The 16,622-nt window shown below is 36.6% G+C and overlaps 1 protein-coding gene across 4 annotated transcripts in view; it reads left to right on the top strand.

The window, feature by feature from the left end:
• Positions 1-16,622, top strand: part of ATG10 (autophagy related 10) — a 278,991-nt gene that overhangs the window by 128,081 nt on the left and 134,288 nt on the right. For all 4 annotated transcript variants that reach the window (XM_054715103.1, XM_054715102.1, XM_008162000.3 and 1 more), the window contains exon 3: positions 9,663-9,770. In XM_054715103.1, the coding sequence (XP_054571078.1) occupies positions 9,663-9,770 (108 nt within the window). The remainder of the gene's footprint in view (positions 1-9,662; positions 9,771-16,622) is intronic.

The raw sequence follows: 16,622 nt of genomic DNA, 5'->3' as shown, positions 1-16,622 counted from the left end.
AATATTTAAATTCTGTTCTATAATTAGTCCTCTGTGCTTTGTTTATAGGTCGATTATAAATTTAAACCTAATAAAAGTATGTAATACTAGAGGCCTGGTGCACGAAAATTCGTGCACTCAGGGCGGGGGGTCCCTCAGCCCAGCCTGCACCCTCTCACAGACCAGGAGCCCTCGGAGGATGTTCGACTGATGGCTTAAGCCCGCTCCTTTGTGGGAGGCGACCCGCGGGCCTATCGGGGGACAGTGCTGACCGGTGAACGGCTGGCCCTGCCCCCCAATTGTCCCTCTGCCACCTCCGGTTGCTGCTGCCCCCCGATCACCATCCCCTCCCTCTGCCCACTGGCACCCACCTTGGCTGGCCTAGAGCTGCCTGCTCACCAGCCCTGCCCCCCGCCGATTGGTCATTCTGCCATTTGGTCGATTTGCATATTAGGCTTTTATTATATAGGATGTATGCTAATGTAAACAAGATTCACTGTTGAATTGCAGATTGTGATAGAAGGCAATATTACCCTCTGATACACTGCTGTTGAGGAGAGAATATTTTAAGTTAAAATCCTACAGATTCTCTTTTATTTCATACCATGAACATGCTAAGAAAACTCTTTTAACTGGATAGAACCAGAAAATCTCCAGTCAACGACCAATGGTCACAATGTTTTTGTGTGCTTTAATTCTCAGCTAGTGAACAAATGTGTTCAGTAGACATTTACATGTTAGGTCACAAAGATAAAAGCAATAATCCACACTACAAAAAAAAAAAAAGCAATACTACAAGACCAAGGAAAATTTAAGATATACATCAAAGATGAAATATGTTGGCCTGACTGGAGTGGCTCAGTTGGTTACTTGTCATCCCATGCACCAGGAGGTCACCGGTTCAATTCACCATCAGGGCACATGCCAGGGTTGCAGGCTGGTTCCCCAGTAGGGGGCCTGCAGGAGGAAGCCAATTGGATCAATGTTTCTCTCTTATTGATGTTTCTCTCTCTCTCTCCCTCTCCCCTCCTCTCTCTGAAATCAATAAAACACACACACATATACACACACACACACACACACACACACATACATACACATATACACACACACACACACGTATACTGTATATGTACATATATATTTTTTAATATCCATATTTTAACTTTTGGGTTTTTGGTTTCTTGAATTTTGGGGCTCTTGAATTTTTGCCTGAGTCAGAGGCCAGCAGTTATCCATGAATTACTTTGACTGGATCTGGTCACTCTTGATATTGACTCTAGGCATCCAAATCAGCCTTGGCCAGGATCCACACATGCCTTTAGGACAGTGGTTCTCAACCTTTCTAATGCCGTGACCCTTTAATACAGTTCCTCATGTTGTGGTGACCCCAACCATAAAATTATTTTTGTTGCTACTTCATAACTGTAATTTTGCTACTGTTAATGAATTGTAATGTAAATATCTGTGTTTTCCAATGGTCTTAGGCTCTACCTGTGGTTCTCAACCTGTGTGTCGCGACCCACAGGTTGAGAACCGCTAGCAGGGTCGACCATCGGAAAACACAGGTATTTACATTATGATTCATAACAGTAGCAAAATTACAGTTTTGAAGTAACAACGAAAATAATTTTATGGTTGGTGGTCACCACAACATGAACTGTATTAAAGGGTCGCGGCATTAGAAAGGTTGAGAACCACTGCTTTAGGAGGTACAACAGTATCAGAAATTGAAACCAGAGTTAGCAACATTGGGTGGGTATTGGGGTTGGGCATGAGGAGGAGACATAGTACCATATTCAGAATTGTGTTCTGCAGGATCTCTAAAGCTTTAACGATTACTTTTCTGTACCATCTAACTTTGGCATTTAAAAAAATGTTTTATTTTATGTTTGACCTACTCAGTGTAAGCTTTTCTTTTCAGCAACAGATTTTACTTTTCTTTTGTCCCCAAGATTAATCACCTGTGGGCAGCTATTGATAGTTTTGGTTTGATCATTCATCAAGGGAAAAGGACAACTATTTGAGATCTGTGGCCTAGGTTTGGCCTGCTCCTCAGGGTTCCATTAACCTCTCAGGTTCTGCTGGTCAGCGCCAGCAGTGACCTGGACACTTCCATGTGTCTTAATTCCTCCCTGTGGCCTTGACTGAGCCCATCCTTCTGATCATTCTGGGAAGTTAATTTGAGTCCCATATGCAATACTTTATTCCAAAGTAGAGCTGAGGCCCTTAGATAACCACCCAATTATTTTAGATAAGGGTTTTTCTAGAGAAGATTGTTGAAAGCTTATTAAAACTCAACAACAGAACCCCTATAGTTATTCGGGTAGTTGGATTCAAATAGGCATAACATAGCTCCCTGGGTGGCATAGCCCATGACAGCTTGTAAGAAAGCAGACTCAGACATGTTCTGTTAGGAAATCCTTAGATCTCCATCCAATATGCAGTCAGCACAAACCAGAAAACTTGGTTATCTCCCTAGGGTTCTATAAAGCCTTGAGGACATTTTCTCCCTAGAAGTTTAAGATTGGAATGGATTGCAGCAATGTGATGGCCTGGAGACATATGTTCAGAGAGCAATGAATGAAGTATTTGTCTAACATGAAAGTTATATATTTATAGGCACAAAAGGGTTTGTGCACTAAAAAAGGAAATTTCCTTCCTAACCTTCCCATCCTCTTCACCCAAACCCAGAGGTCACCACCAATACCAGTGTCTTGAATGTCCTTTCAGATATTTTCAGTGCATATACAAGCATATGCATTTATATTTAAACAAATGGTAGCATGATGTACACATATGCATACAGTTCTGCACATATTTAACTTAATGACCTATCTTGATTTTATTCCATATCAATCATTATAGAACTTACTCATTTTTATGCCTGCATAGCGTTCTATTATTTGGATTTATCATAATTTATTAAAAAAACAATACTCACTGATAAGCATTTAGGTTATTTCCAATATTGTGTTATGAAAATAATACTTTAATACATATCATTGCATGAATTATATTTCCTAATGTTCAACTATATCTGTAAGATAAATTCCTGGAAGTAATATTTCTGGGTGTAAAATATGTACATTTTTAAAATTTGGATAGTTATCGCTAACTTGCTCTTCAGGGAGGTTATATACTAATTTAAGCTACCCTGCCCCTGACAGTATATGAAGATACATGCCTGTTTTACCCACATCTTTGTCTCCATAGTGTATTTCATGCTTTTTGATCTTTGCCAATCTGATAGGTTTTAAAAAAAGGTATTATGTAATTTTAATTTGCATTTTTATGGGTAACATTGAATATATTATGTGAGTAATATCCATATTTACTGCCTCTTTAGTGAACTATCTGTTGATATTCTTTGCTCGTTTTCTTATTGGGCTATTGACATTTTTCTTTTTGATTTGTTGAAACTATTAATATGTTGAGGAAATTAAAGCTACTTATATGTTGACAAAATTAGTCCTTGTCTATAATAAGAGTGACACATAATTTTTTCACACTTTGATGTTTGTCTTTTGACTTTGTGATAAGAATTTTTTCATAAAGTAGAATTTATCAGCATTTTATTATGACTTTGAGGTTTTTATTTACTTTTAAAATATCTTTTTAATAGTATATATATGTATTTATATTCTCCAGTGTTTTCATCAGCACATTTATGGTATTGTTTTTATGATGGAAATCTTTATTCCTTATTTCGGTATAAGGTGAAGGGCATTCTATGTAGATAACGTGAGGAGTTTTTTGTTAGTAGTGTCTGAATTGTAGTATTTCCTATTAGTTTCTCTTCTAATAGGAACTATGAGAAGCAACCTGCTCAGTAGTGGAGGGCAGCAAGGAATCCTGATGGTTGAAATGGAGTTGGACATGGGACAGTGACAGTTTTAAGTTATAAGATTATGGCAGTGACAGAGGACTGGGTCAAGGCTGGGCAAGTTGCCAGAAAGTAGGGTTGGAGGTGGTAGTGAAAACCACTTAGAAAGCCATTTCAGCACATCACAGCTCCAAGACGAGCCTCCACAGAGGCGAGAATAGCCCCTGAGAGCTCCCAGTGAGCCACGGTATTCCTGCAGGTTGGCAGTTGTTTGTGCCTTTTCTCCCAAGGCAGCTGCAGAGTACAGGATGACTGTTCTCAGAGTTCAAAAGGGGAACTCCAGTTAATTTAGTGCAGTGGTTCTCCAACCTGGCTGCTGCATTAGCATCTACTGGGAAGATTCTGAGGGGGCACTTTAGCAACAGTATTTTGAAAACTCCCCAGGTGCTTCTGATGTGTAGTCAGAGTTGAGAACCACTGTTTAAGGCCAACATTTTGGAGTTCCTTTGAGTCAGGAATCACCATGCAAGCTGTGTTCGTGCTCCAAATGTGCACACGGATCACCTAGGATCCTGTTAAATACAGATTCCAATTCAGGAGGTCTGGGTGGGGCTTGAGATTTTGCCTAAAAGGCTTCCATCCAAGTGACCCTGAGGCTGCTGCTTGTCCCCAGACCACACTTAAGTGACTTCAGCATGTTACTCAATGTGCAAAGCGAGAGTCTGCAGTAAGCATTTTTCTGCCTCCGTCCGGCTCTCTGGCAGAATTTGCTTAGTGTAGTCAAAAGAACACTAGGGTCAACAGGTCTACTTTCCATTTCCAGCTCTGCCCCTAATTAGCTGTAAGACAAGTCTCGTAAGGTGCGTCAGTCCTTCACCCTCTAATCTCTGAAATGGGAGGATTAGACTGGATAAGGTTCCTTTTCTCCTTGCAGGTCCAGAGTGTTTTCAGACTCCATGGGACCAGGTGTTTGCGTGGAATGAGTCTGGCCTTTCTTCCCCCAGGGACTTGGGCCTAGGCCCTGAATTTAGGATTGACTGGAGGAAATAAAACTAAGCAATATTAAAAATAAAAATAAGATTTTATGTTAAATTTAAGCTATAGTAAGTACAAAAAGAACTCAGAGAAGCCAGAGTGGAGAGTTTACTGGAATAGTCGGGGGAGATAGGAGTTACTAGGTGTACCTGTTACTAATGCGGATTTTTTTCAATAGATGGAGTTATACATATGTTGTCATATATGCAATTTGATATGTATGCTATTTTTTTGTATTGACAGCAAGCTTCAAAACTTCATATGTCAAATTTTCTGAAGATGTTAACATCATAGATATTTTTACACTTAAAAATGTCTAATTTCGTGCCAAAAAAGGAGCATTTGCGGGAAGATTTAATTCATTACTTTATTTTGAAGAAAAGTGCCGCTGAAAGGTATCGTATACTTCGGGAAGCTTATGATGAACATGCTCATCTCAAGATACTTGTGAACGATGGTTTAAATATGTTAAAAGTGATGATTTCGATGTGAAAGACAAAGAACGTCCAGGTGAACCGAAAAAGTTTGAAGACCAACAATTACAAGCACTATTGGATGAAGATGCGTGTCAAACTCAAAAGCAACTTGCAGAAAGATTAAATCGTTGCTCAGCAAACAATTTCCGAACATTTACAAGCAATGGGAAAGATGTTAAAGGAAGGACAATGGGTGCCACATCAACTGAACGAAAGACAAATGGAAAACAGAAAAGTCATCAGTAAAATGTTGCTTCAAGGGCACGAAAGAAAGTCTTTTTTGCATCGAATTGTGACTGGCGATGAAAAGTGGATGTATTTTGAGAATCCCAAATGCACAAAATCATGGGTTGATCCAGGTCAACCATCAACATCTACTGCAAGACCAAATCACTTTGGAAAGAAGACAATGCTCTGCGTTTGGTGGGATCAGGAAGGTGTGGTGTATTATGAGCTTCTAAAACCAGGTGAAACCGTTAATACTGATTGCTACCGACAACAAATACTTAATTTGAACCACGCTTTGATTGTGAAATGACCAGAATGTGCCAGAAGACACGGCAAAGTAATTTTGCTTTATGATAACACACTTCAAAACCAGTTAAAGACACATTAAAAGATCTTGCCTGGGAAGTATTAACCCACCGACTATATTCACCAGACCTTGCTCCTTCAGATTACCACTTGTTCTGATCGATGGCACATGCACTTTCTGAGCAGAACTTCAAAACGTACGAAGAAGTGGAAAATTGGGTCTCTGAATGGTTTGCCTCAAAACAAGAAAAGTTCCATTGGGACAGTATCCACGAGTTACCTGAAAGATGGGGGAAATGTGTAGCTAGCGATGGACATTACTTTGAATAAAGCACTTTTGATGTTTCTCTTGAAATTATCGTGTTTTCTTTGATTACAAAATCCGCATTATTAACCCACTGTCCTTGCTGGTCTCTGTTGCTGGGCAGGGTGGTGGTTCTCAGGTTCTTACGTTTGTTGTCTTTAAAAAAGTATTCTTCAGCAATGAAAGACAAATCATATTTTTTGCCTTAAATTAAACCAATGTAAGGGAAAGAGCTACTTTTGTGAAAGTAAATGTTTGAAGAGAAACTAAAATGCTATCAACCCTTTTTTTCTATATTTAATTTTTAAAGGCTAATCTTGCTTTTAAGTGATTGATTCTGAAAAGAAAAAACTAGAGGCTGAATCAAAAACCCCTGTGTACCTCCTAATATATGCTAATAAACAATATCAGAATTTACCCAAAATGAAATTAAAATTTCTTAAATTATAAATAATATTAAGAATGACATATTTCTCTATCTTAACTCAATGGAAAAGACACCAGCTAATTTACTTAGATTTTGTAACATAGGTACACAGGAATTTTTGACTCACCTCTTTTGATATCAAAGGAGATGCATTTTGCATTGCAATTAGAGTTTCACCAAACTGTGGCTTCCTTTAAGAAAAAGTTGTATGACCAGTGCTCAGGTATAGAAAAATATGAAATAACACAATTACCCTCATTTGACGAATTATATGCAATATACACAATTTAGCTCAAACTCTTCTTTGAATATCTGAACAGTTGTTGTGTGTTTTTCCCCCTGTATTGCTTGATTAGTTTTAAATTGCAGACTGTCAGTACCTTTTCTCACAAACACGTAGCATTATGGTTTTATTGTATTTGGGAAATCTTTATATAATCAACTATTGATTATCTGTCATACAATAGAGTAGCAAGTCTTCTAGTTTTAAACTAATAAACACAATATATGTCATTTTATGCAAAGAATATTTTGGTTTAAGTGACAGAAAACCCAACCCAAATTGGGTGAAGCAAAGAAGGGAGTTTTGAGGGTCATGTAATTGAAAAACTGAAGGGTAGAGGTAGCTTCAGCTACAGTTGGTTTAAATAGTGTAAATCAGGACCTGGTCTCTCGGCATCTCATGCCCTTGCTTCCCTTTGTATTGGCTTCATCCTCAGGCTTCATTTAATTACATGGTGGTTGCCAACACTGGCAGGGTTTTATTCTTCTGTTTCAAATCCAGTAGAAAAGAGAATAGTCTTCTCCTTCCCTGCCCACCAAAGTCCTGACTCACATTTCGTTGGTTCTGATTGGATCATTTGCCCTCTAGTCTCTGAGGCCAGCAGGACTGGTGCCCTGATTGGCCACGGGTGACTGTTCTTAGAGCTGGAGGGTGGGGGTGGGGGGGGGGGGGGGGGAGATGTCCATGCTGACAGGGGGAAGAGGAAAAGTGTCTACTCTTCTAAAAGAAGGGGCATTGGATACTTGATGTAAAAAGCAACAACAGCAGAAAGTACATATCTCTTTCTCCATTACGGCAATATTCAGTCATCTACATTGGGTAAATACAAAGATTTCAGTGGTAAAAGGCCATTTAAGGATATGCTTTGTGGTTGGATCATATAGAACTGGAATTTAAAATAATAATTTCATCTATAAAAATGCAGAACCTTAATGAAATAATAAAAGATACTGGATACCTGATTGCTTACCTTACAGGCAGGAAGGATATTAAAAATATTTAAGAACCTGGGGCAGTGGCATCACCAAGTCATTCTGAGTTGGGTCCAGTCCGTCAGAGCTGGTGCTGAGCACCACCAACTGGCAGGGTGCCTTTGGAGTTGCTGGCGGGATGTCAGCCCTGCTAACGGGGAGGCATTGTAAAGGTCCTGCCAGATTTCTCAAAACATATAGCTTCTGTGTGAGTTTCCTAACATAGGACCATAAACAGGGTAGCTTACAACATAGACATTTATTTTCTCAAAGGTTGGAAGTCAGAAATCAAGGTGTCTGTAGGGCCATGCTCCCGCCAAAGGCTGTGGAGAAGAGTCGTTTCCTGCCTCTTCTAGCCTCTGTTGGTTGATGGCAGTCCTTGTCATGCTTTGGCTTCTAGCTGCACCACCCTAATTCCTGCCTTGTCTCCCTGTGGCCTTCTCCCCATGTGTCTGTGTCTCTGCAGCCAAATTTTTCTGTCCTTATAAGGATACCAGTCATATTGGATTTGAACAATATGACCTTATCTTAGCTTGATTATATCTGTACAGACCCTATTTCCAAATAAGGTCATACTCTGGGGAGACATGAATTTTGGGGGGACAATATTCAACCCAGTACAGTTACCTAAAATCAAATGCTCTTGCATAGTTGGCATGACACAATTTTTAAAAAAGTTTCAATGTTAAATTGCTTACAAACACTGTAATTTTTTCTTGTCTTATTTTTTAGTTAAAAACTAGATTTTTGAATCTTAGCAAAAGTATTTAAGGGAATTATGAATTTTTTAGTTGAAATGCTATTCTATATATTTTTTACTGTATCATATTAAGTAACCACATGTTTCTTAATTATAATTATTTTAAATCTGTTAAAATTTGAATGTTAGTGTGGCAATTTGGTGAAGAATTAATAATTTTTATTAATATGTGAGTATGTTTGTGTATGTAGAGGTATTACATTTTTAGACTTTATTGAATTCAAACAAGTTTTGCCTAAAAAAAACAGAACTGACAGCAATTAAATGAACATCATCCATTAGTGTATTTAAGAGCAAGTATAAAAAATAGGAGAAAAAAATAGGAGAGAAAGGCAACTGGTGAAGGGCTTAGATATTCTATCTTTCAGGGAACATTTAAAAACGTTGGTAATTGTCTTCAACTCTGAAGAATGGCTCTGTGGAAAGAGTATAAATTCTAGAGGGAGGAACTAAGACCAGTGAGTTAATGTTAAAAGGAAACAATTCAGTGCATTGTAAGACAACACTTTTCCAACGAACAATGTCCCATGTACCAAAATGGAGGTGGCAGTGGTGTAAGGCAGTAAAGTGTAGGCTCCTGGAAGTACCCAGGCAGGTACTGCATGATTACCTCCCTAGGACATTTTAATGGAGATCTTGCCTTGATCAAGGAATTGAAATGAAAGGTCCCTAGTTTCAGGATATGATGCAAGTTTTCCTAAAATTTTTCTTTTTGTATATGTTGTGAAAATCAATATTACTTATGTGACAAGATCTTTTTATATGCTTTTTAACAGCAGCCAACCTAAAAGCTTTGCTTTGTGACTTCTGTTGTATGGCGTGCTTAAGGGGAAATAAGGGGGAGTAGGGATTTAATCTAAGAGAAGGAGAAGTATCGATAAGTGAGAAAGGTGGGGAACTAAAACTTCTATTTATTGGATGAGTTTATCCCTATTATCTCATCTCATTTAATATACTTAGTTTTTTATTGCTTGGTTTGGAAGTTATGAGTAGCTGTAATTCTTAGAATGATGAATACTTAAAATAATTGGCATTTTCTTATGTATTTTTTTTATGATGGAACACAGGACTGTTCTGATGGATATATGTGCAAAATACATTTTCAAATAAAAAATGGGACAGTGGTGTCACAACCAGGGACATCTGCCCATGCACAGACGTGTCTTCTTATGGAGGTGAGTGATTTATCATGTCATATTCTACTTTTCAGTCTTTGTGAAGTATACATTTAAAATTTTAAATCTGTTAAATATATATTTTAAAATATTAACTGTCATTGGATCCCAGGCCTGCTGTCAGAGGAGAAGTGAATATCATTTGTCAGGAGATATTTTCTTATATTTTTTCTTTTTTAATAAAAATTTTTCAGTGGCATTGGGTGATAAAAGTATACAAGTTTCAGGTGTACAATTCTATAATACATCATCTGGATATTATATTGGAGTTCAACTCAAGTCAAGTCTCCTTCCATCACCATTTATCCCCTCTATATCCTTTTCTACTTCCCTCCACTCCTCTTTCCCCCTGGTAATCACCAACTGTTGTCTGTGTCTATGAGGGTTTGTTTTGTTTTGTTTAATCCTTTCACATTTTTCACCAAGTCCCCCAACTTCCTTCCCTCTAACAGCTGTCAGTCTGCTCTCTGTGTCTATGAGTCTGTTTCTATTTTATTTGTTAGTTTATTTTGTTCATTAGATTCCACATGTAAGTGAAATCATACGGTACTTGTCTCGCTCTGATTGGCTTATTTCACTTAGCATAATGCTTTCCAGGTCCATCCATGCAGTTGCAAAAGGTAAGATTTCCTTCTTTTTCACTGCTACAATATTGAAAGCAGGAATTGTGGTAAAGTTGAAATCTACTTTGAGTTGTAGTGAGCCTTTACCCTCTTGGTTTCCACAGACGCCTTCCTTCCTTTGCCTATTGATTTTTATTCTGTGAAATCTCCTAGGACAATACAAATCTATCCCTCTGCTGCTTAACACCTGGCTGGAAACCTCTTTGCCTAGTTTTCCTCTAACTCTTTTCTCCTATGCTCTTTAAAATATGCTAGGGGAGGCTGGGGGAAGGTCAATGGGGAAAAAAAAGGAGATATATGTACTACTATACATAATAAAAATTTAAAAAAATAATAAAATAAAATAAAACGAAAAAAATAAAATGTAAAAAAATATGCTAGATCTGAGTCTCATTCTGTAGAAGACTTTAACCTTGACTTGAAAATTTTGCTAAATTAAATTTTAATATGGTGGTAATGGCTTAGTGGTTTTCTGGGATATTTTCAATGTAATTTTTATCAAAATGTAAGTAGCCTTATTGTATTTGTTGTTATTAAAAACAATGTTTATATGTTCAGTGTAAACATAAATAATATAGAAAAAATAAAAAGAGGAGAAAAAACTCCCATGCATCCTTCAACTGGAGGTAATTACTATTAATATTTTCATAAATACTCTTCCACATATTTCTGTCATGTATACACATACATAATTTTGTTTGCAATGAACATGTATATTACAGACATCTTCCCATAGCAGTAAATGTAGAATTTCATAGTTCTCTTTTAATGGTCCCATTACATTCCATCCTTTGGATGCACCATAATTAAGGAGAGCCTACTAGCATACTGAAGTAAAATTTTTGAATTCTAAAATAGAATCTTGGGGCTCTAATTGCTTCAACACAAAAGAAGAAATCACTTAGAAATGCTTAGAATTCTGAGTATTCTGGTAAAATGGGTGAAGAGGCTACCCGCCCCCCCTCCTCCAAAGGAAGACCTTTTTCTCATTATCTATTAAATCAGATCCATTTGGCAATCTGGCACTAGACCCCTCTGCCTGTGTAGGATGCTGGCCTGGAAGTAACTCTCACCCATATAATTTGGTTTGCAAGTTATTCTCGAGGGTATTGTTCTCGGTAATAAATTAAGTGCTCCCAGTGAGTGCTCAAATCTTGATTACTGCTTCATGGTTTGAATAACTGACATCAAATCTGAAGCCAAGCATGTTCATTATATATTAACTTAAGAAATACACATGGAAATGATGATTTAAAAGATGAATTACCAGCTTTTGCTTAACAAGTTGGCAGAGATTTAGAAAGCACTAAAAAGTGGTGTTGACAGTGTGAGGGAACTGACACTTTCTGGTTGATGTTTTAACTTCACAAAGTTGAAAGATGTGCACATACTATGAACAATCTATTCCAAATCCAGGAATTTAGCTTCATAAAATATAAATTTTCCAACATTTTTTTTTTATTTTCAACACTTCACAACAAATTTTAAACATATGAGAAAATTGAAAGAATTTTGCAGTGAACATTCATGTATTCATCACCTAAACTCTACAATTAACATATTGCTCTGCTTGCTTTATTATATATCCATCCCTCTACTCATTTATCAGTACACCTTTTTTGATGCAAAACTTTTACAATGAAGTAAATTGCAGGCAAATACTTACAAAATAATCTGAAATGTACACAAATATTTACCTGCAACAATATTCATTTCACCACTATTTATAACAGGATAAAATGGAAATAACTGAAATGGACAACAGTAATGGGTTAGTTAATTACAGCACATCTCTGTGATGGCGTTCTTTGTTCAGTAGGTCTGGAGTGAGAATTTGCAGCTCTAACAAGTTTCCAAAGATGCTGATGCTGCTGGCCCAGGGACCACAGTTTGGGAACCACTGCACTAATCTATAATAGAATGCTGAAGCATATATGAGGTGCTGCACAGCTCAGATGGTTAGTTAATATGATGTATAATAGGGTTGATATTGCAATAATATTGATGGAAGAAAGATGTCTTCGGTTGAGCCTGTGATGGAGATTTCTGTTCAAGTGACCTCTTATTAGGGATGTGCTCTTAGCAGAACAAGGGATAGAAGCTAAGGAGGAATGTCATCTCAGCTAAAGATTAACTTTAGTCTGATCCCCTGGGAAGCTCTAGAGCACAACATACACCCAGAATTAGTCCCACTTTGTGCCCTTGAGGCCAGCCTTTTGTACTCTGTGACAATCATTGACTTGTCAGTCAGCCATTGGCTGAAGTGGAGGGAGACAGCTTCCCAAGTAAGGCAGTTACAGTTTTACTGAGAAATTCTTCAAGGAAGGGGGCTGCTGTGTGTTATCAGTCAACAATCACAACAGCTGAATGGGGATAGGTACACTATCTTTAAGGGAACCTGGGCACGGCACCAATGGTGTTTACTCTCTGAAACCAACAAAATTAGATGAAAGGGGGAGGCTTGACAGCAGTTTGTTTGAGAAACAGCTGGTGATTTTAGTTGACTACAAGTTCAAGATAAGTGAAGAGAATGCCATGGATGCTAGGAAAACTAACTAGAATCCAAGCTACATTAATTAAAGCATAAATGTCTCCCAAATATGGTCTGGGGACTCACAAGGTCAGTTTTCTATATTGCAATAGAGTGAATGCAGAAATCGTTACAAGAACCCAGCTGTCTTTCATTAAACCAGACATTAAAAAGATTTGCAGACATGTAAAACACTTTTCTTACTAATTTATCTTGTTTGGGAAAATATATTTATTTTTCATAGAAATATGTTATATTGACACATATTTTTGAATGAATTAAACATATTTTTTAAAATTTTAATTTTAATTTTTAGTACAGTGAATATCAATAGATGTAACTGTCTTAAACAAAAGCTTATTGGAATATTCCATGAATTTTAAAAGTGTAGAGGGGTCCTGAGAACAAAATTTGAGAACCACTGATCTAGATCAACTAAGTATTGCATATTGCATGTGAAGAACAGTGATAACTAGAACAGATAATAAATGAATACATAAATAATAGCTTTAAAATAAAGTATAAGTAGAATTCATCCACACAGAGAAGCATGCCAAGGGCCACAGTGGGCCTGGAAACATAATGAGGAATATTTGAGGGCTCTTGGGATGTTAAACCAGAACTAGAAACTTAGGAAGTTTAGTTTTCTGCAGATATATCTAGAAGGGTTTCCTCTGGGAGAGAGAGAGTGGACTTAATTTGTTTCCAAGGATAGAACTAGTTTGTGTCTGGAAATTATTCTAGGCAAATCTCTCTAATGTTTAGACTTGCCTGCAATGAAATAGGTCTACTTGTAAAGTTATGGGTTCCCTCCATTTTTGTGGCGATGTAGATAATACTTGTTCCAGAACAGTGTTCACCAACTGAAATGTTCAGATGCTGATAGCACGAGGCAGATGATGAGTGAGTGCAATGGGTCCCTGGGAAGTGGTGGGAGCTGTGGAGAAGTAGAGAGGGCATGACATCCAAAGGGGCACTAGGCATATAGCTCCAGGTAGATTTTCAAGAAAATGCAGTGATCTGGATTTTTGTGTGTTGGCTTAATTAAAAGCATATTTATGTACAGGCCAAATAGACTATATTTATGTGCTTTAAATGGTCCTCAGGCCATCAGCTTATAACCAAGCTTCTAATATAGAAAGAAGTCCTGCATTGCATAGAAGATTGAGCTAGAGGACCTCTGAATTCTCTTTAGAATTTAAAGCCTGTTAGTTCTATATCTGTTCAATATCTGTACACCACATTCCCTACTTAAAGATATTCAAAGGAATGCCTCTGCTGATAGTTGTTTTAATTTTTTTTTTTTTAGTTTTTATTATGATGTGGGAAATTGATTTACTTCTTTGTTCTAACTAGATCCAGTAGTCTTGTTTTCAGAAATATAGTTGGACTCATAATGTGTATACCTGTGAGATTATCTACAATAGTATATAGATAATTGTAGAATTTAAAAAATCAGAGTGAAATATAATGGAATATATAAGTGAAATAATTTGTGAAAATCATAATATTTTTAAAATACAGTTTAAAATGATAGTTCAAAGACTGAGTTAATTAATATTTAGAAATCTCCTAAATATAATGATAATGGGGTGTTTTTTAGTGCTGGTTTTGGACAACAGGAGTTTTTATAGGTTAATCATATTAGAGAAGGCACTTATTGAGTGCAGTTAATATGATTTAGTTGTGATATTTGTGAGTTTGTGAAGTGACAAGCAGGATTATGGCAATTTTTGAATAAAATCTTTACCAGTAACCAAAAGAATGCTATAGCCTCAATTTAAAATCTTCTAAATATAAATGAGTATTTTCAACAGAAGACAACATAATCAACACCGATCCTTGGGATTTCTTATTATATGGAACTCTTATTTACTTAAATTGATGTTGGTGCTAATGTGTCACTTTGTCAAATTATGATTTTTTGAATTTGAATTAAGTTAAATCATGTAACAGTAGTGAAAACCATGATTTAACAATTGGTTTGCTTTAACAAATATGAGCTGCTTATCCTTTCTACAGCCTTATTTATATAAATAAAATAATAATTTGAAAACGGAAGTGGGAACACAAGCTTTCTATGCCAAATAGGCGATTTTTGATGAAAATTAGTCATTTAAACTTATATGTGCGTATTATTACAAAGTAACTGGAAACTTTAAAAATATTTTGTAAGATTCTAAATTAACTCACTGGCAAATGAAGACTACAATGAGTAGAGTGGAGAAACAAGGTGTAAGTTTTTATTATATTCAGCATTAAACCACTCAATAAAAGGAAACAGTGAGATGAATATTCAACATGATATTGATTGTTAATAATCAGTAGTAGGAATTATTAATAAATGCTTAGAAGAGGGAAACACCCAATAGTCTGTAGAATTAATTTTCTGTCTGATGTTGCTCTGCTTTTTCTTTTCATCTCTAACTTCTTCATTTATGAAATTCTGAATTATTCTCATAGAATAGTGATAGCTCAGCTTTTGTCTTCTTGGATACCCATACATATTTATTTTAAGTTGGTCAATGATTTTTTTTATACTATTGAAGTTCAGATTCTCCTGTCTGAAGTTTGATTACTGAAGTTCTATTTTTTTTTTAAACAGGTGTCAGAGGTGAGTACTGAGCATATACTACTTATTCATCATACTATCTTCATTACTTTAGAGCCTCAGGTTTTACCTTCAGATTATGTTTTTTTTTTTAAACTATGAAAATGATAGAGTCATAAAAATAGCAATGGTAATGATACCGTTGTAATAACCTACCTGGGAAAAAGAGGATTTTTGTCCTAGGGCCTCGTGGGCCACTCACTGGGACTTTCCTTGGTCAGGGCAGGTAGAATATTATAGAGAGCCCTCAACCTATCATAAATTCCCTGAAGCATAAAGCTGAGAAACTGTAACAAGAGATGATCTCAATTGCCAAAAGAACATATTCAGAGAATGATGATCTTCTGAGGTAACCAGGTCTTCAAATACACTCATTTGCCCTAAGGATTTTATTAAGTGGCTTCTAGGATGAGTTCTATTCTGTATGTCCAAAATAGACTCATCTGTCAGAAGAGTGTGTTTTTTCAGTAATGGACCAAACGACAAGCCAGAGTTCTCAGTGTTAACAATTTATTTGTAAAGCAACTGCTATTTTTAGACTGAAGCATGGCCATGTCGATAAATGTAAATGATGAGTAATAAGCATGATTACCCTTAGTATTTGAAAATGTAATTATTAAAACAATGTTAAAATACAAGAAAGTCTGGTCTATTTTATGTGTGTAGAAACAAACAGAAGCATGTGTAGTCATCACTACTATCAATTGATTGATAGATGAATCTCATGCCGATAAATGGATTTTTAAAGAACGTAATTATTAATATAGCATACCCTAATTCCACTCTTGTGTTTTTCTTGAGGTATTATGGAAAGTTCAAAGACAAAGTAAAATTTAATTTTATTTAATTTTGAGTATAAATATATTCCATAGAATGTGTGGTGTGTGAACGGGAAGAGTATAGGATATTTAAAAAACTATTCAGGCCCTAACCGGTTTGGCTCAGTGGATGGAGCTTCGGCCTGCGGACTGAAAGGTCCCAGGTTCAATTCCGGTCAAGGACATGTACCTTGGTTGCAGGCACATCCCCAGTAGGAGGTGTTCAGGAGGCAGCTGATTGGTGTTCCTCTCTCATCAATGTTTCTAACT

This window comes from Eptesicus fuscus, chromosome 4 (assembly GCF_027574615.1).
Source record: "Eptesicus fuscus isolate TK198812 chromosome 4, DD_ASM_mEF_20220401, whole genome shotgun sequence".
Lineage (NCBI taxonomy): Eukaryota > Metazoa > Chordata > Mammalia > Chiroptera > Vespertilionidae > Eptesicus > Eptesicus fuscus.
The sequence above is the reverse complement of the archived record's forward strand: the minus strand, read 5'-3'. Positions and strand labels throughout refer to the sequence as shown.